This window comes from Rhinatrema bivittatum, chromosome 17, assembly GCF_901001135.1.
Source record: "Rhinatrema bivittatum chromosome 17, aRhiBiv1.1, whole genome shotgun sequence".
In the NCBI taxonomy this organism is placed as follows: domain Eukaryota; kingdom Metazoa; phylum Chordata; class Amphibia; order Gymnophiona; family Rhinatrematidae; genus Rhinatrema; species Rhinatrema bivittatum.
Genome location: NC_042631.1, coordinates 16,438,987 through 16,455,083, shown reverse-complemented (window position 1 = coordinate 16,455,083; position 16,097 = coordinate 16,438,987). Strand labels below are relative to the sequence as shown.

Sequence of the window (16,097 nt, the reverse complement as noted above, 5' to 3'; positions counted from 1 at the left end):
TGCATAACCAATAACAACAAAAAAATAAATAAATAAATCACAAATCGTTCAGGCAACTTCAGCCATCCACATTTAAACTCAGGATGCATTTTATTCGGCTCGTAAATAAGTCACTGTAAAATTAAAGTGCGCCTTTGGCAGTAAAGTCAGTTTATAAAAATGCAACTTCCAGGTTGCTCACAGTAGGATAGGCTCTGGTTTAGAGGCCACATTGCCTTGGTTTATCAGCTAAACATCGCTTTTTCCCTCATTCAGCACATTAGGGTGGAAGATAATCCTTCAGTCTAAGGCACTGAGAATCAATGACCTCTTTCTGTCCAATGAAGGCCTCCAAGAAGTTTGCATTTCATCCCAGCACCTGCTCGGCACCGGCGTCATTTTACATTCAGCAGATTTCGTTTGCCAAGCATCGTAATCTTCTGCACTCACCTTTTCTACCTCATTGTTAAAGGTAATGGGTGCAACCCCTGAGCATCAAGAGTCAGAGAACGCTTTTCATGTGGATTACATGAAAAATCAAGAACAATTCCAAAACTACAACGTTTGGAAAATGAAGTGCATAAGGATAACATATTAAAAGCCCAGAACTGACCTGTTCCGTTCTCCTGCATGTGCTACAGGGGCAATGCTCTCCCCCACCTCCCATCTATCGTAAGCAATAGTAAGTGTGTGTGTGTACTCTGTGTGTGCAGGTTTGTGTGTCTGCGTGCGCCACCCTGAGAGTTTTGCAGCAGAGTTAGCTCTCCTCAGTCCTCTCCCTAGTCCTTATCCTGCTGCTGGTCCCAGGGGGGGGAGGGGGGGTTGAGGCGAGGGCCCTGCCGCCTGCCACACTGCCCCCTCCTTACAGTCCTGGGTGATGTTTCAACATGGATTTTTATCTGTGTCTTAACACTCCTGAATTATTTTAAAATCTACTACTGTATGATGTGGGGGGGGGGGGGGGTTTTAAAATGCTTTTCACTGGAATAAAATGCATTAAAATAATATCACTCAAGTAGCGGGGGAAAGAGGATGCCATCATTAAGCTAAAAAATGTTTTAAGAAGGACGATTTCAGTTGAGCTCAGGGTCCCGTCTGCAGGCACCTGCTGCACAGGAAGGTGACGTTCCTTGGGGAGGGTGAATCAAGACGGAAGATAAAGTGCATTTCATTGACATACTGTAATGTCCTGGGGTTGCTATTTAGTCTTCTTGGGTGCATGGGAACGAAGGTCAAGAAATGCATAAAGTTAGTCTGATAAAAAGATCTCACTTTAGATATTTTGTTGCCCTTCATTTCCATGCATATAGGAAAAACGATTAGCAAAACCAGGTCAAAGGTGTTAATTAGGTCCCATGCTGCAGCTGATGCAAAGAGTCAAGGTAAATAGTTCATTGTTGAGAATGAAGATAAAGAAAGGCTCAGATACTTTGCAAGCCGGGATAGGTTTCATTGCAGAAATGTGATTTGGTAGCTGGAATCCCAGCACCTTTTTCCGTAGGGGAGGGGTTAGGTGGCACTTCGCCCTATGGCGGGGGTCCCCAAACTTTTCACGTGGCACTCAAGGTTCTCAGTCCTCCTCGCTCGCAGCCACTCTCGCTGGCGGTGGTGCGGGCCTCGAGCAGGCTCTGAGCTCCTGCTGGTGCAGGGAGCAGCGTGAGCCCTCCCGCGCTCCTCAGCAGGCATCTGGGTGGTTATTACCCCCCCTGTCCCTGCAACCAGCAGTCCGAGATGACCACAAAGGCGGCACCGCAGGGAGTGGTGAAGGCGTGGGTGGGAAGGGGCAAGCAGCGCCAGCACAGCAGCGCTCCCTAGGGCCTCAGGCCTGGGTTAGCACTCGGCTTCTCCAAATCCACTTCAGGGCCAGTTGACTGGCGCGCCCCCCCCATAGCCCAGCGGTTATACTCCTGCCTCCATTTCCTCTCTCGTTTCCTTGCACCCCCTTTCTCCTGCTTCTCTCTTCTTCTCACTCACTCCCTCCCTCTCACCCGCCCTTCTCCTCCCCCCCTCTGCTTTCCCCTCACTCAGACCCCTCTTTCCTTCCTTTTCCCCATTCTCTCTCCCCTCGCATCCTTCTCCCACGTATGGGACTACTTCTTCTGCTGGCAGGGGCTGGGGATCCTGCCGGCACTACAGACTTCACCAATGCTGTCATGCGGGACTTCTGTGTGCACTATGCAGGACCTTCCAGTAATCTGCTAGCAGGCATCGGGAACCTCATCAGCACTGAAATATTCACCAAAGCCATGTGTGGGCAAAAAATAAAAATAAACCCTCCTCTGAGGGTCGATTCAGCCATGGGCAGGGAAAGTTTGGAAGACTGGGAAAAGCTATTCTACGAGCATGATGCAGCCTGCAGGCCATAGTTTGGGCTGGTCAGCCATTATTATTATAAGCAATGTCAAAATGTCAATTATTTTTTTGTGTTAGTTTTATTTGTTTTTGGCTTTATGGGTTTTATGTTGTGGTGGTATTTATTTTATAATTTTTGAGGGTGTGTTTTACATTATCTCTTTTATTTTACATTTGTCCTTTTGGTTTTATGTATTATAGTACAAAAATATCCTGTATACCATTTTGGGTGACCCTGTTATGGCTGGAATAAAAAAATAAAACAAAAATGACAACCTCAATTACGGAATTGTAACAATTTCCATGAGTAAAAATAATACAGTGTTATAAAGTGAAAATACCAAGAAACAAGAACGAGTCTTACCATCAGCTTGTAGCTGCACAACATAACCTAGTGTCAGAGCCATCCTTTGTGAATCAATAGTGCTCAGCTGCTTAGCGGCTGACGTGCCAGACAACGGACTGCCATTGTACAAAGCATAATACGTCAGCTCGGCTGGATCCTTCAGACCTGCGATACGCTGCACTTTCACCATCTGTAAAATAAAGTACTTAGGAAAAAAACTGTACGGGACCAGTACTGGCCTCATTCGGACTATTCTTGAGGTATGTGTATCCACTTAAGGGACAGATTTATGTTTTGAGCAAAAACTATGCAGAAAGCCCCCATGCACATAGTGCTGGTCTATCTTAGACAGACATAATATAAGTAAATATTCAGGGGCATAACCGTGCCACTGAATATCCCTTGTAAATTGTAAGTTATATCTGGCAAAGTTACTTACCCAGATAGCTCTGAATATCGGGCCCTATACTTTCAGATATCAGCATTTAAAAAAACAAAACAGAAACATAGCACAGTGCTGAGCCAGTGACGGTACTGAGTGCTGCCACGTAGAGGACCTGAGCGCAGTCCCTGGCCGGGGTCCTCTGCTTACGAGGGTAGCTGCGCTCCAAGTTCCCATTGCGGACTCCTGGTCATTATCCGGAAGGAGGCCCCACTGCACGGCCCCCGGGCCACGTCCAAGCACTGCAGTTACTGGACATGGAAAGGCATGGGTGGGAGGGGATATAAAACAGGAAAAAAACCCTAGGCAGCTGCAAGCAAAGGCTCCTGACACCATACCCCCCCCCCCCCCCCGGAGAGACCAGGGGAACAGAAGGAAACATCTGAGCCCAAAAAAAACCAACCCAAAAAAACAAAAAATGAACAATCAAAGCATTCCCTGGGTCCCAGTGACAACCTGAATCGTGTAGCTGCCCACGGTGGTAGCCCTCTTGAACCTTCGTTCTTGTTGATGAGAGATGATGAACAGCTGGGCCAGCCTTTCTTCCATCAGTCTCGCAAAGCTTTGGCTGTTTATTCCCAGTAAGGTACTGGCAACGCCTTGTATCACTGTGGAGTCAGATAAAGTAGAAAATGTACACACACACACACAGAGTGTCACGCTTGATGTAAGGTTTAAATCAGCAGCAGCCGACACTGTGAACTTGGAAAACGGACTTTAGATGGAGCCATGTTCTCAGTCCTTCACACTCTGGGTCTTGGCCCGCCCAGGTAATCTCTGGGCTGCCCTTCTACAAATGAAAGCGAATCCTTCAGCTTCCCCCCCCCCCCCCGTTTCCTGGAGGCCCAGAAAAACATTTTCCCAGCACAGCAAAACAGTATAAACCGAAGGCAAATTAACACAGCGCAGTGCCCATGTTTTTTCAGCAGACGGCCAAATGTCTTGGTGGAGTTAATGAACTGAATCCCACAGTTTTCAAATCCAGGGATAATAAATATAGCATTTTTTTTCTATGTATACATTAACCATTTTAAGCTTTCTGAGTTGAGTCACCAAGCATTGTGAAAATACAATTAAAAATATACCTTGATGCTAAGGATCATAAATAATTTACCCAGAAATAAATTGAAAGAGGCTTTGAATAGAAATCTAGGGCCTGATTTAAGGGTTGTGCGAAAATCCAGTCAATCAGCTAAGGTTCCACAGCAGTGAAATGGCAAATGTGGTGTCCAAGGTTTCTTTTCTGACAATTTCAGGGAGAGAAAATATTTCCCTGAAAAAGCTTGTGCAAGCAAAAAATATTCTGGCTCCTTTGGCTTGTAAGGGGACATTGGAATAAGCCCCAAGTAGAAAACAAGAGTCAGAAAATTTATTTTGAGACATAATTAGACCATTTAAATTGTCCCTTTTCAGAGAGAGAGAGAGAGAGTATAATTTTGTGGGGTGTCCCATTGGTTGTGTTGCCCGTCCTGGCCACCGGTATTTAACATTCTGATATTCTGGAATTGCATTTTTGTTATATTTATAAATTCTGATTTAGTTGCTCCATTCACTAGTGAGAGCAGGCTATGAGATGTAGGCCTATATTTTCTAAAACACCACAGTGGCGGTGAATCGCGCAGTGCAGGGGGGGCAGGCCTGCGAAAGCCGGCAGCAATCGCACCTCTGCAGTGCGATCGCTCCCGGCTTTCGCACCCAATAGCGCCATCGTAAAAGGTGATGCTATTGGGCGCGAAATGGGCAGCTAAAAGGCTCCTTCCCTTTTCGCCGTCCACGCTGTCTTCGCGGCGTCCACCCCGACTCCTTCCGGGGCAGACGCCGCCCCGACTCTGCCCCTTTTTAGCTATCGCACGCAAAAAGGGACTTTTCGCGTGACAAACGTCCCTTTTTTCACGTGCGCTAGCTTTAAAAAATGACCCCCTGAGGCCTAGATTTACCAATGTCGCAGGGCTCCCTGAATCGCACGCTAAAGATGGGGCTGGGGAGGCGAAGCGTGGGGCGGTCCTGCGATAGCCGGCAGCGATTGAACCTCTGCAGTGAGATCGCTGCCGGCATCGCGCCGAATAACACCACCATAAAAGGTGCAGTTATATTCGGTGCGAAACTGGCAGCGATAAAGAAGCGTACCTACCTTTCGCTGTCGGCGAAGCCTTCGCGGCGTCAGCCCCGGTGCCGCCCCGACTCCTCCTCTTCCGGGGCTGACGCCGCCCCCCCAACTCCGCCTCGCACACGATAAGGGACTTTTCGCGTGCGAAACGTCCCTTATCGCGTGTGATCCGCATACAAAATGACCCCCTTAGTTTGGTGTTAGAGATTTACAGTTTCATTTGTATTATTTTGCAGTGTTGTACTGAATTCTGAATTGTTTTGAACTGTTATTTTTATGAATTGTATTTGCTTTGTATTTATGATTTATATTTTAACATGCCGTAAGCCACGCTGGGCAGACCTATGGGACTGAAAAAGCGGGGTAGACATGTAAGATCAGAATTAGATTAGATTGCTGATTCGGGGCCAAATATATTAAGGGTTTCTCCCATTTTGGAACTGATTCACAAAGCTTTCTCCTATTCTGAGTCTCTAGGATCAAAGCTTGGTGAATTAGGCCCTTTTTATCTATGGGAGAAATGCTTAGTATATCTGGCCCTTAATGAGCAAAGAAAGCGTACAGTAAAGATTAAACCTGGCTACCAAACCTCACACAATATATTTTTATTCTATTTATTTTTATTTTATATTTAGCTCATGCCTTTTCCTTGGTAGCTGAAAGCAAGTTACATTCAGGTACTGGTAAGAAAAGAAACCAGTAAGATTTTTATTTTCTTCCGATGTGTACGTTAATCATCTTGAATGCTAGCAATTGGCTTTGGGCCATTACGTATTCTTTTAACCTAAATGACAAGCATAAAGCAGACAGTGCTGTCTCTGTACCTTATAGCTCAGAATATCTGAGACAAGACTTGAGTAAAATGGAGCAATTTTGCACCCAACAAATCTATGGAAAAACCTCTGCTCGCCTTCTAATCATTATTTTGGGATAAACATGCCATACAACCATGTTATGGTTATGGGGATGGTAATTCTAAAAGCTTTTCATGTGGATAAACAGCTCTTTTCCTGTGTTAAATGTCCTTCTAAAAATCACCCCGACCCCCAAGCAGGTAACAGTACCTGCACTCATCACCGCATGAGTACTGTCATCTGCTGGCAAAACGAGTCAGAAGAGGAAAGATATGCATGGGGCTTTTATTTTGAAAGCCCCATGCATACTTTTGCTGCTATTTCAAAGCAGGTGCAAATGTATGCACTGAAAAAGAAGCCCCTTTTGGCAGATGAACATATTTCATTGGGAAACTCCACATGGGCTTGCAGGCCCCCACAGCCAATCTCCAAATTGACTCCCAAATGCTTTATTATCTTGTTCTGCTTTACATACTGAAATATTTACAAGATGCTACTTGGACCAAACATTAGAAACAATAACAAATCAAATGTAGAAAAAGATATCATTCCACCCAGTACAGTCATGAGTCAAGCATCCACAATAAGAAAAATTGTAACCGACTGTAGAAAAAATACACTTTCCATCCATTACAGTCATGAGTCAGAGATCTACAAGCATGAGAAACAGTAACCAACCAACTATAAAAAGATGCACATTCCATCCACTACAGAGATCCACAAACATGGGAAACAGTAACCAACTGTAGAAAAGTACACCAGTCCATCCATTACAGTCATGACTACGAGATCCATATTTACAAGATGCTACTTGAACCCAGCATGAGAAACAGTCACTGACTGTGATTGTAGAAAAGTATGTAAATATCATAAATCATCTATTCTTTGTTTTATTAACTTTAATCTAACATTGTCTTTTACCTGTGTTAGTAACTTTTTTTTTTCAATTTTAGATAAATAAAAACCCAGGGCCTAATAATTAAAGCGTGTTCAGTGATATTTAGCTGGATAAGCAGGACTTATGCTCCCCTGTGCTGCTGAATATACATCATAACTTAGCCAGATAAGCTCTAACTGGATAAGTGACTTGCATGATCAACTTTGAATATAGACTCCCCAGTAATTAAGGCTGACCAAAATCTTTCCAAACTATTCAACAGAAAAGATAAATATTTCATTCACTGATTTTGAAATCATTTAAAACAATGTAGAATTCCTAATGACTAAAAACTAGTTTGAAAGTAGTGACATTTAAGTCAAATATATAATTAAGATCTTTTACAAACAAAGTTGAAAAATGTGAAAACAGCTAAAGCAAACTGTTAAATCCAAATATAGCTGTATATTTCAGATGAACTAAAAACTAAAGGCGACAATAAAATATTTTTGTAATAAAAATGTACCTGTGATTACCCAGTAGTTCCTGGTCACTGCTGAGGTTTCAATGTTTGGATAGTCCAAAGCTACAAGATAAAGTAGATTCAAATCACATGCTCGAATCTCAGCTTACCGCATAGGATGTATGTAAGACTCTGGAGGCTAGCAAGATCATTAAAGCAGTAGATACAAGTACAATCCTCATTAAATGTCTTTAGAAAGCTCAGTTTTAAATGTATTCCATCAGCAGGTTCAGAAAGTTAAAAAAAAAATTGTGTGGAATTTCATACTTATCTTTATTACTGTTACATTTAAATCTACAATTAAAGTAGGAATTCTTAAAACATATCTGCCAGTGTGTTACGTCTATAAAGCGATCTGAGTCTTACAAGTACCAACAACTCCAATGCTTACTTACATTCCGCAATGATCAGTGGTGGCTTGGTCAGGTAGAATCCCACCAGGTCCTCTGAGAGACGATTAAGAAGTTTACTGGACACGGTACCATTGAGAAAGGCGCTCTGATTCTTCACAGCATATATTAAAGTAAGAGCCTGGGAGACCTCAGATGTATTGAAAATCTAATGATAAAGATTCAGAATGACAAAGGACGTCTTCAGTCTACATTCCCTGTCCTCTAAAACAAATTCAGAAAATGTGTGTGAAGCCCTGCTTCATGGGGTCATTTGTCAGTGTCAAGGGCAGAAACCAGAGAGGATCTTACCCCAAGAAAGAAGGTTAAACAAGAAAAACCAGACTAATTTTATGGACTTCTTGATCTGAACATTTGTTCTGTCCTGTTGGGTGTCCTTGTCGTGTTTAGCCCCATTTATGTGCTCCTCTGGTTTTGTTTGTCCTGTATCTGTCTAGCCTGGATTCGTTCTGTCTTGTTTTGAGGGGACCCTTTCATTCCCTATCTCAGAAGTAGCCCAGCCCTGCCTTGTGGGTGCCTCTTTAGTTCTTGTGTGAGCACCTCCTGCTAAGTCCTGCCAGCCACCAGAACCTGAGGGTTCAATCCAAGGGGGGGAGACGGCATTTTATAGGCAGAAGATTCTGGTGTCAGGCCAGTTCCTGATCTTGTTCTAGCCAGCTTTAACTGTATCCAGCCCCACTCCTGCTCTTGAGGGTTATATCAAATACCAGCAGTCCCGCCATCACATCCACAGTGCCAAATTCCACCCCTTCCCCATTCCCTTGGACCTCTGACTCCCTCCAGTTGAGTACCTTGAAGACCCTAGTTGGTCTGCTCTGCCAGTCCAGTGCTATTTTCAAAATGGCACCAACTGGCCGATGGCATACGTTTACCATATAATGTGACATTTGTGGCATTTTAAAAGAACAATTATTAATACAAAGAAACGTTCATTAGGAATTTACCCAAAATGGAAGAAAAATCTAGTTAAAATGGTTATATGGGTGTCGGTGGAGTACTAAAAAAATGTAAAATAAATAAATCCAGCCCAATATTTCTCATTTTATTACAGAAAAGAAGTTGCATGCTGATGTTTGTGAATAGCCAGGATATTGCTCACCTACTTTAAGAAGAACATTACCTGGACAGTCAAGTTGCTGTTGGAGCCCAGGAAAAACCTTTCTGCATACTGGAATGCTTTCTGTAAATTTTGCTCCATGGTCTGCACAAAATCGCACAGGTGAATATTTTCTGTGGGGCTCACAAAGCGCAGCACTAGCAGAGAAATAAGAAATACACCAAAAGTTGTTTTCTGAGCAGGTAAGCATGTTATTGCTTTTCAGAATTAGTCGGGCTGATTTCTGCTTTCTCTTCCAGGATTCAGTTCTGCAAACATTCAAAGCTGCGCAAAGAGCAAACATCTGGAGCTGTCTGGCCTATGACATTTTTCTCCTGCATCCAAAGAGATTTTGGACCGGCTCAGGAGATATTTGACTTTGTTCTGCCAGGTAATAAGAGGGCCACCAATGATGCTCCACAAATGCCCATAATTCTGACCCCTCACAGATAAAAGCTATCCTGTCAAATAGAATAAAAAAAAAAAACAAACTCAAAAACAAAGAGTCAATCAAAATGGTTTAGAAAAATAAATATATTCCAGTTTCAGGTAGATTTAAGACTCCTCCCCCTGCTTCTTCATTATGTATTAGATGGAGAAGGGGGTACCCATGGTACCTGAATGTAATTCCCTTTGAAGCGCTGAAAGGCGTAATATAAATCAAATAAATAAAATGTAATTGTGCTTCAGGAACAAAATTTGATATATCATGCTCTCCACCACATGTAAACATTTGAATGATTTTGGTGGGGGAGGAAGGGGAAGGGAAACAGAAAACTAAATGAGGGATAGAATACATTCTATGACTGGGAGCAAAGGCATGGCTTGTCAAGTTACATAAAAGTCAGTTTCACAAAAGAACCGAGATACCCTTACCACTCTTCTGAATAAGAATGTGCATTTGTCTGACATAAATCCCTTCATGTCAGGAAAAGAGAGAGGAGAGAATGGTGCAGAGGCAGCCCAGCATAGTAGCAGTGATAAAAAAAAAAAAAAAAGTTTGTCCTGCCTCAAAATTAAAGACAACCTTTTTCAGCCACAGAGTGGCAGAAGTCTAAGGTAGTTTAAGGCAGAAGAAAGTTAACTTTGGAGAGCATATGCCACCTCCACCTGGCTCCTCTCCCTCTTGTTTGGAGCAGAGGAAAAAGGTAGGAGCATTATCCAAGACTGGCAGTACCAGGAAGGTCATAGGCAGAGGCAGGAAAAAGTGCAACAGCCAAAACTAGCAGCATGCGCTCCTCTATGGTTCCTGCTGCTACTAAGGCAGTGAAAGCACTGTTCTTACCAACTGATTTAGGGGAAGACTCTTGGGGCTCTCTGGGGCTCTCTGAATCAGAAGATATTGAACAGTTATAAGCCAAAGATAATTTGGAAAATGTAGTCAAAGTAGCATCTTAGCTTCCAGTGAGGTGATGGGGAGAGAAAGAGGACAATGTTGAGATCAGTCTTCAGGAAGAGCAAGCAGTGCAGGTAGAGAGTGTGAGCGATACCACTGGCGTTTTCCCTCGGGGTCCACCCTCGACCTCAACTCCAGGCCCAGCATCAGTCCCCAAGGACGTAGAGAAGAGATCTCACAAGACATTCCTGATCTGAATGTACATTAAAGCGAGGGAGGATCCGCATTTTCCCTCAGTGTCTTCACTGCACCCAGGATATTAGTCAAGGGATGCAAGTAGGGCATCAGACAAACACTGGTATGCAGCATCACCTGCAGAAGCAGCAACCATTCTCTTTGGGAGACTATGTTCTCTCACCCTAGCTTGATGGACTCTAACAGGGTACCATCAAGCTAGGGTGAGAGAACATAGTACAAAATTTCATCTTTGTGAGAATTTCCTCATTCCAAATGATGCCAAATCTTCACCAAGGTCTATTGTACTGTTCGTACGTCTCACTCTACATGCAAAACAGGCCCCTAAACCCTAAACCCACACCAGCACCTCAGCTCAACCTATTAGATGGCCCTCCTATATAGCTATAAATAGTTGCACACTGTGAGGTCCTCCCCAGAGGCTCTCTCTCTCTCCTTCATTCCTCCTCTCTTCCCTTCACAAGCCCAGAAAATGGCCAAAATGCAATTCAAAAAATTTATCACAAATTACGTTATGGCCATTTTGGGCATATTGCACAGCCTAACACCAGGAAAAAAGGTTAGTTATTTGTGGCATTAAAACCATGCGATAGCATGCGTTATGCTATCACACAATGTGATATTGCCCCTCATTTTACTAAATCCCACCCAACTCCTCCTGATCCCGCCCCCCCCCCCCAAAACTTTTGCATTCACTCCATACGTTATTGTTCTTAACGCATGCTTTAATGTGTTACCGTGTGTGTTAACACCATAATGCATTTTGATGAATGACCCTGTAAGGTTATGTATTATAGATGAGACATTTAAAATAGGTAAGACTCAATTCAAGCTATTTTCTGGGCTGAATCTACACCTCATGGAGATGGTTAGCACAATGGAATGGAATATCATTGACTCATGTCTATTTGTCGGCAAAGCTCTCACCCAGTGCATGTTATAATAGGCCTAATAATTCAGGTACAACACTATAAAATGTAATGGAATTTTACCCTTCCTTAATTCTCATTGGCAGCTGATACAGCATGTATAACAAAACTAAAACAATTACATAAAGTTACAACTCCTCCAAAAGCCATACAATAATAGTGAAATTATACATAATAGAAAGTAATCATAACCAGCCCACCAAACTATTCTAATCCCTCCTCACAAACGAAAAGGAAAATGACCCTCTCTGCAGAGTTTAACTTATCGAGAAAAAGATCTGAATTGGTGGATATTTCCTATTAAACTGAAACAGTCACTATCTACCAATCACTACAATGTTTTACTTCTGTTAAACTTTTTATCTTTCCTCTAACTCTAATCCCAGTTAGAATGACCCCCGTTTTATTGTAACTTTTTCTTCCATGCACTTGTTTTACTTTTAATGTATACTCTTATGTTATTAGTTATTTACGTTATAATGTATTTCTCACCCCTTGTTTCATGTAAACCGACATGATACGAACTCCGTGAATGCCGGTATAGAAAAAATACAAATAAAATAAATACGTAGACTGATCGATACGAGTAAACTATCATACAAGAGTAAAATCATTCCATTTATGGAATAACCTTTCCACTTTTCAGTAGTCCAAAGATTCATTTGTGTAATATATGCATGGTTTTCTGCTCATGCAATTATAAAATAAACTAATGTTATTGTATTACTTCAAAAATATTCCAGGACTTTATTTATTCTCTTGAGAGTATGAATGATCTGTTCATACGTCTTCAGACAAAACAATGGAATTGCTCTAATTGAAAAATGATATGGCAGAATAGGAATTGAATCCCTCTTTTCACTCACTAGAAGTGATCCTGCACTATCACTTGTGAACAGTGTTAATCACCTTTTGTTAGTGGAATACATAATATATCAATGTTTAATAAAATTCCAGACTAAGCTACACATTTAAGTACTTGCCTGTTTTCAACTGGAACCAGAAAGTAGGTGGTAAATTCCAGGGTTCAGCCAAGAGAGCAATGTACTGAAGATCTGGCACGTGTTGTTTTATGTTTTCTGTAACTGTGTTAATGCCATAAGTGGTGAGCCTTTCTGCCACAGCCGAAGGGATAATCATCAACCTTCCACTTTTACCATTCACCAGCACATAATACCCGACTGTCACCAAGCTTGCTCCCTGCTGAGAATCAGTCTAGAATTATAAGGAAAATGTTTATTTTATTTTCAAAGATCTAGTCAACATTTTTAATTTTTACCCAGAGAAGAAAACGGAGATCTACTAGAGAAGAAGAAACCTTAAAAGCAGAGCAGTGCTTACGAGAGTGTATGAGCATACATGCTGCCAGGGCCACAGCACAAAACTGGCATTAGCCTGAAGGAGGTGCTTCCTGGTTTGAATTCTAATCAAAGCAAATGCAGATACCCGGTAGAAAAAAAAAAAAAGGAGAATTCTAAGCAAGCACCTAACTTCTCTGCCCTTTGCATTTCTGGAGTCCTTCAGAACTTTCTGTGACCACCATGTTCGCCTGTTCTATATATTTATGTTATTAAATCTGGCACGCGCCCTTCATAGACTGTATACAAGAACAGTATATACAAATAAAATAAGCTGTTCAGAATCTAGCCCATAGACTCTCCGCTCTTAAAATATCATCTTCTTTATTATATAAATGATTATATTTAATATTAGGGAAAGATTTTGAACGAAAGGACATTTAGAAAGAGGAGTTCTATTTTTCGTAATTAGAAAGTCGTACCAGTTTCCACTTATCACAAGAGGCTATTGTCATTAATTTCCCTGAATTCCTAACACTGAATCATGCCTGGGGCTCGATTCACCCAAATTCATTTTGGTCTTTGGAGGGCATATATGGCAGAGAAAAAAGCAAATCTTGCAAAAGTAGATATTCAACAAAAAATATATATATTACTCATTGCCTGAAAAAAAAAAAAAAAGAAGATTATTAGAGCACACAAGAGAAGTCACCATGGATGCTCCATTTACATCCTCCTCTCCTGCTCATAGACGTGAACAAACTCCTATTTACCCAAACGCATACGTGTCATTTATTCACCTCTGGACACATACACATTTACTCCTGATCCAGGCTGGCATGATTCCAGGTTACAACTGATACAGCCATGCATCTCCCATAACTTTCTAAGAGAGACATTTTGAGACTTTTATATATTTTTTGAATGCTTGAGGAAAAATAGGAACTCCAGCTGCAACAAACCCGCTTCTTTCTAAAAAAACAAAATAGTGAAAAATAAATTTAACAAATAGAACATATGTATACGTATCTCATATCCTCTGAGCGTATCCTATTTCTACACAGTGAAAGCAGAGTTGGGCATACAGGGCACATCAACTCTCTGTATACAATGCCCATTCTATAGATGTTCTAAGAATAGAGTCTATGCACAACAGAAAAATACCTACTGTGGCATGGTGAAGAACCTAACAGGACAACACCTCTGTGTCCTAGTACTTAGTCGAAAGAACCACTGCAGAAAGGGGAAGAAGGCGATCCCCACAGAGATTTTTCTGGGTCCATCCATTGGGGTCAGTCATGCAATGAGAGAAATCATATGACAGAAGTGCCTTGAGAGGTCCATTCATGATCACAAGGGCGGAAAAAACAGAGGAATACAAAGTATCCTGCTACAGTGTCAGCTAACGGGATAATAAACTGCAATAAAGGAAGACCAGAACTGTGACTGAGCTTAATCTTAACTTGGTCTAGCTAAGATGGATGAACATCTGTAGATCTACACATGATGAACCTCTTATTTGAACATTGTAGGAGACAAAGACATAAAGCCTTACTTAAAAAAAAAATTGCATCCCTGACAGGATCTGTAAGAATTGACACAAGAAGAGAGCCCAAGTAGGCACCGCTCATCTTCCAGCTGTATAAGCAGCTGTGTGGATGCTTAGACTCTTGTATATACCCTAAGGCAACTGAACATTCTGCATTATTTCACAACCAACTCCTTCCAGTTGACATCAGTCAATCTTTTGTCTCCAGCCTGTCAGCTTTTATGGATGCCTGACTATATCCAGTAACCATGCACTTAGTAGAAAAGTCTAGAAGTGAAACACAGCTTCTATAGTCCCACTGGGGAAGATAACAATCGATTACACTAACATTGACTTGATTCCCCCAAGGTTCTGTACGTGGGATTACAGCCTGAACATTCTGTTGTGCTGTGATCATTGTTTGCTGGTGACCAGGTTTCCTGGGTTCTGCTGTGATTCCATATATCGAGGCACAGACCCATGTGTCATCATGACCCCTGGGACATAAGATGAGCTATTGTGGGTAGTATTGTGAGGAAAATGGAAGTAAATCATAGTGTGTCCCTGTTCCATTTTTTATTTTTTGAGTTTTTTGGGAGGAAGTGTGAAGGTAAAGGTAATTCCTCCTTCTGGCTATTAACTCCATTCTTTTAACCCATCTAGTGACTCAATTCTATGATAATGCCCATTGGTACAGTACACCAGGATAATAACTGAGCATATATTAAGTCTCCTGAAAACTCACTTTCACTATAGGAAACACATTAGAGCTTTTCTGCTGCTGACTTTTGTCAAACTATGCAAAAGTGCTGCACACTCCATATTTATGTCTGTCGTCTGCCTGTCAAAGTTGAGGTGTGGGATCTAGAGGAGGCAAAAGAAGTGACATTGTAGTAAAAGCTCAGATTGAGAGTGAGTGCTTCATCTTAGAAGGCAGATGTGTTAATTAGATTTGGTGTCTTTTGTTAGATGACTGAGGATATGAAATGGAATCATCCATTTATATATTGTAGTTATGCAGTAAGCAATATGCCTCTTCTTTTTTTTGCATGTTTCAGGTCATGGAGTGTTGAAAGCTGAGGATGGCTTTATTGTGTGAGACAAAGGAACCTCCGTTCCTATCCCTGTATCTTTCCTCTGCAAGTTTTCTCTATATAGGGCAATTCTGAGCTATCAAGGTATCCTATTATAGGAGTAGTGGAGTCAAAACTAAACCTTCTGATTAGCAAAATAACCCAAGTCTATGTTGTTTATGAAGGGATTGTGCCTCCTTGCCATACAGTGTTCCTTCTATAGTGCTGGTCTGCTTTTAAGTGTATTTACAAGAGGTGATGTGGTGACTGAGGTTGGGTCAAGCATTTTTGGATTCTCACCCCTAGTTTTCTGTTTACATCATAGCATGTGAAACTCTAATGGCTTCCTCTGTCCTATTCTACATGTTTGTAGCAGCTGAAGAATGAGGCAATGAGGGCAACATCTATTGTATTGTAATAAAGTTGATAATATAAAGCTCCATATTCAATCACTGTTCGGTAGCAAATTTAGCAAGCAGCACTATTGAACATAGCCAATTATCTTAAAGTTTGCCAGATAACTTTATTCAGCCAACTGAATAAAGTTATCTTTAGGACATCTCTTTGGTGCGACCAGTCTTAGGGCCTGATTCATTGAGCTATTTTCCCATAGACACAGACTGGAGAAAAACCTTAGGTGAATCAGGAAGTTAGCCTGTTAATTTCAGATAAGATATCCAGCCTAAAATTTC

At 41.7% G+C, this 16,097-nt stretch overlaps 1 protein-coding gene across 1 annotated transcript in view; it reads right to left on the bottom strand.

Moving 5' to 3' along the window:
• KIAA1549L (KIAA1549 like) overlaps positions 1-16,097 on the bottom strand; it is a 123,936-nt gene that overhangs the window by 34,537 nt on the left and 73,302 nt on the right. Inside the window, exons 16-21 of the mRNA XM_029583086.1 lie at positions 12,490-12,721; positions 9,011-9,144; positions 7,876-8,038; positions 7,484-7,543; positions 3,576-3,727; positions 2,696-2,867 (exon numbers count right to left, since the gene is read on the bottom strand). Of these exons, the coding sequence (XP_029438946.1) occupies positions 2,696-2,867; positions 3,576-3,727; positions 7,484-7,543; positions 7,876-8,038; positions 9,011-9,144; positions 12,490-12,721 (913 nt within the window). The remainder of the gene's footprint in view (positions 1-2,695; positions 2,868-3,575; positions 3,728-7,483; positions 7,544-7,875; positions 8,039-9,010; positions 9,145-12,489; positions 12,722-16,097) is intronic.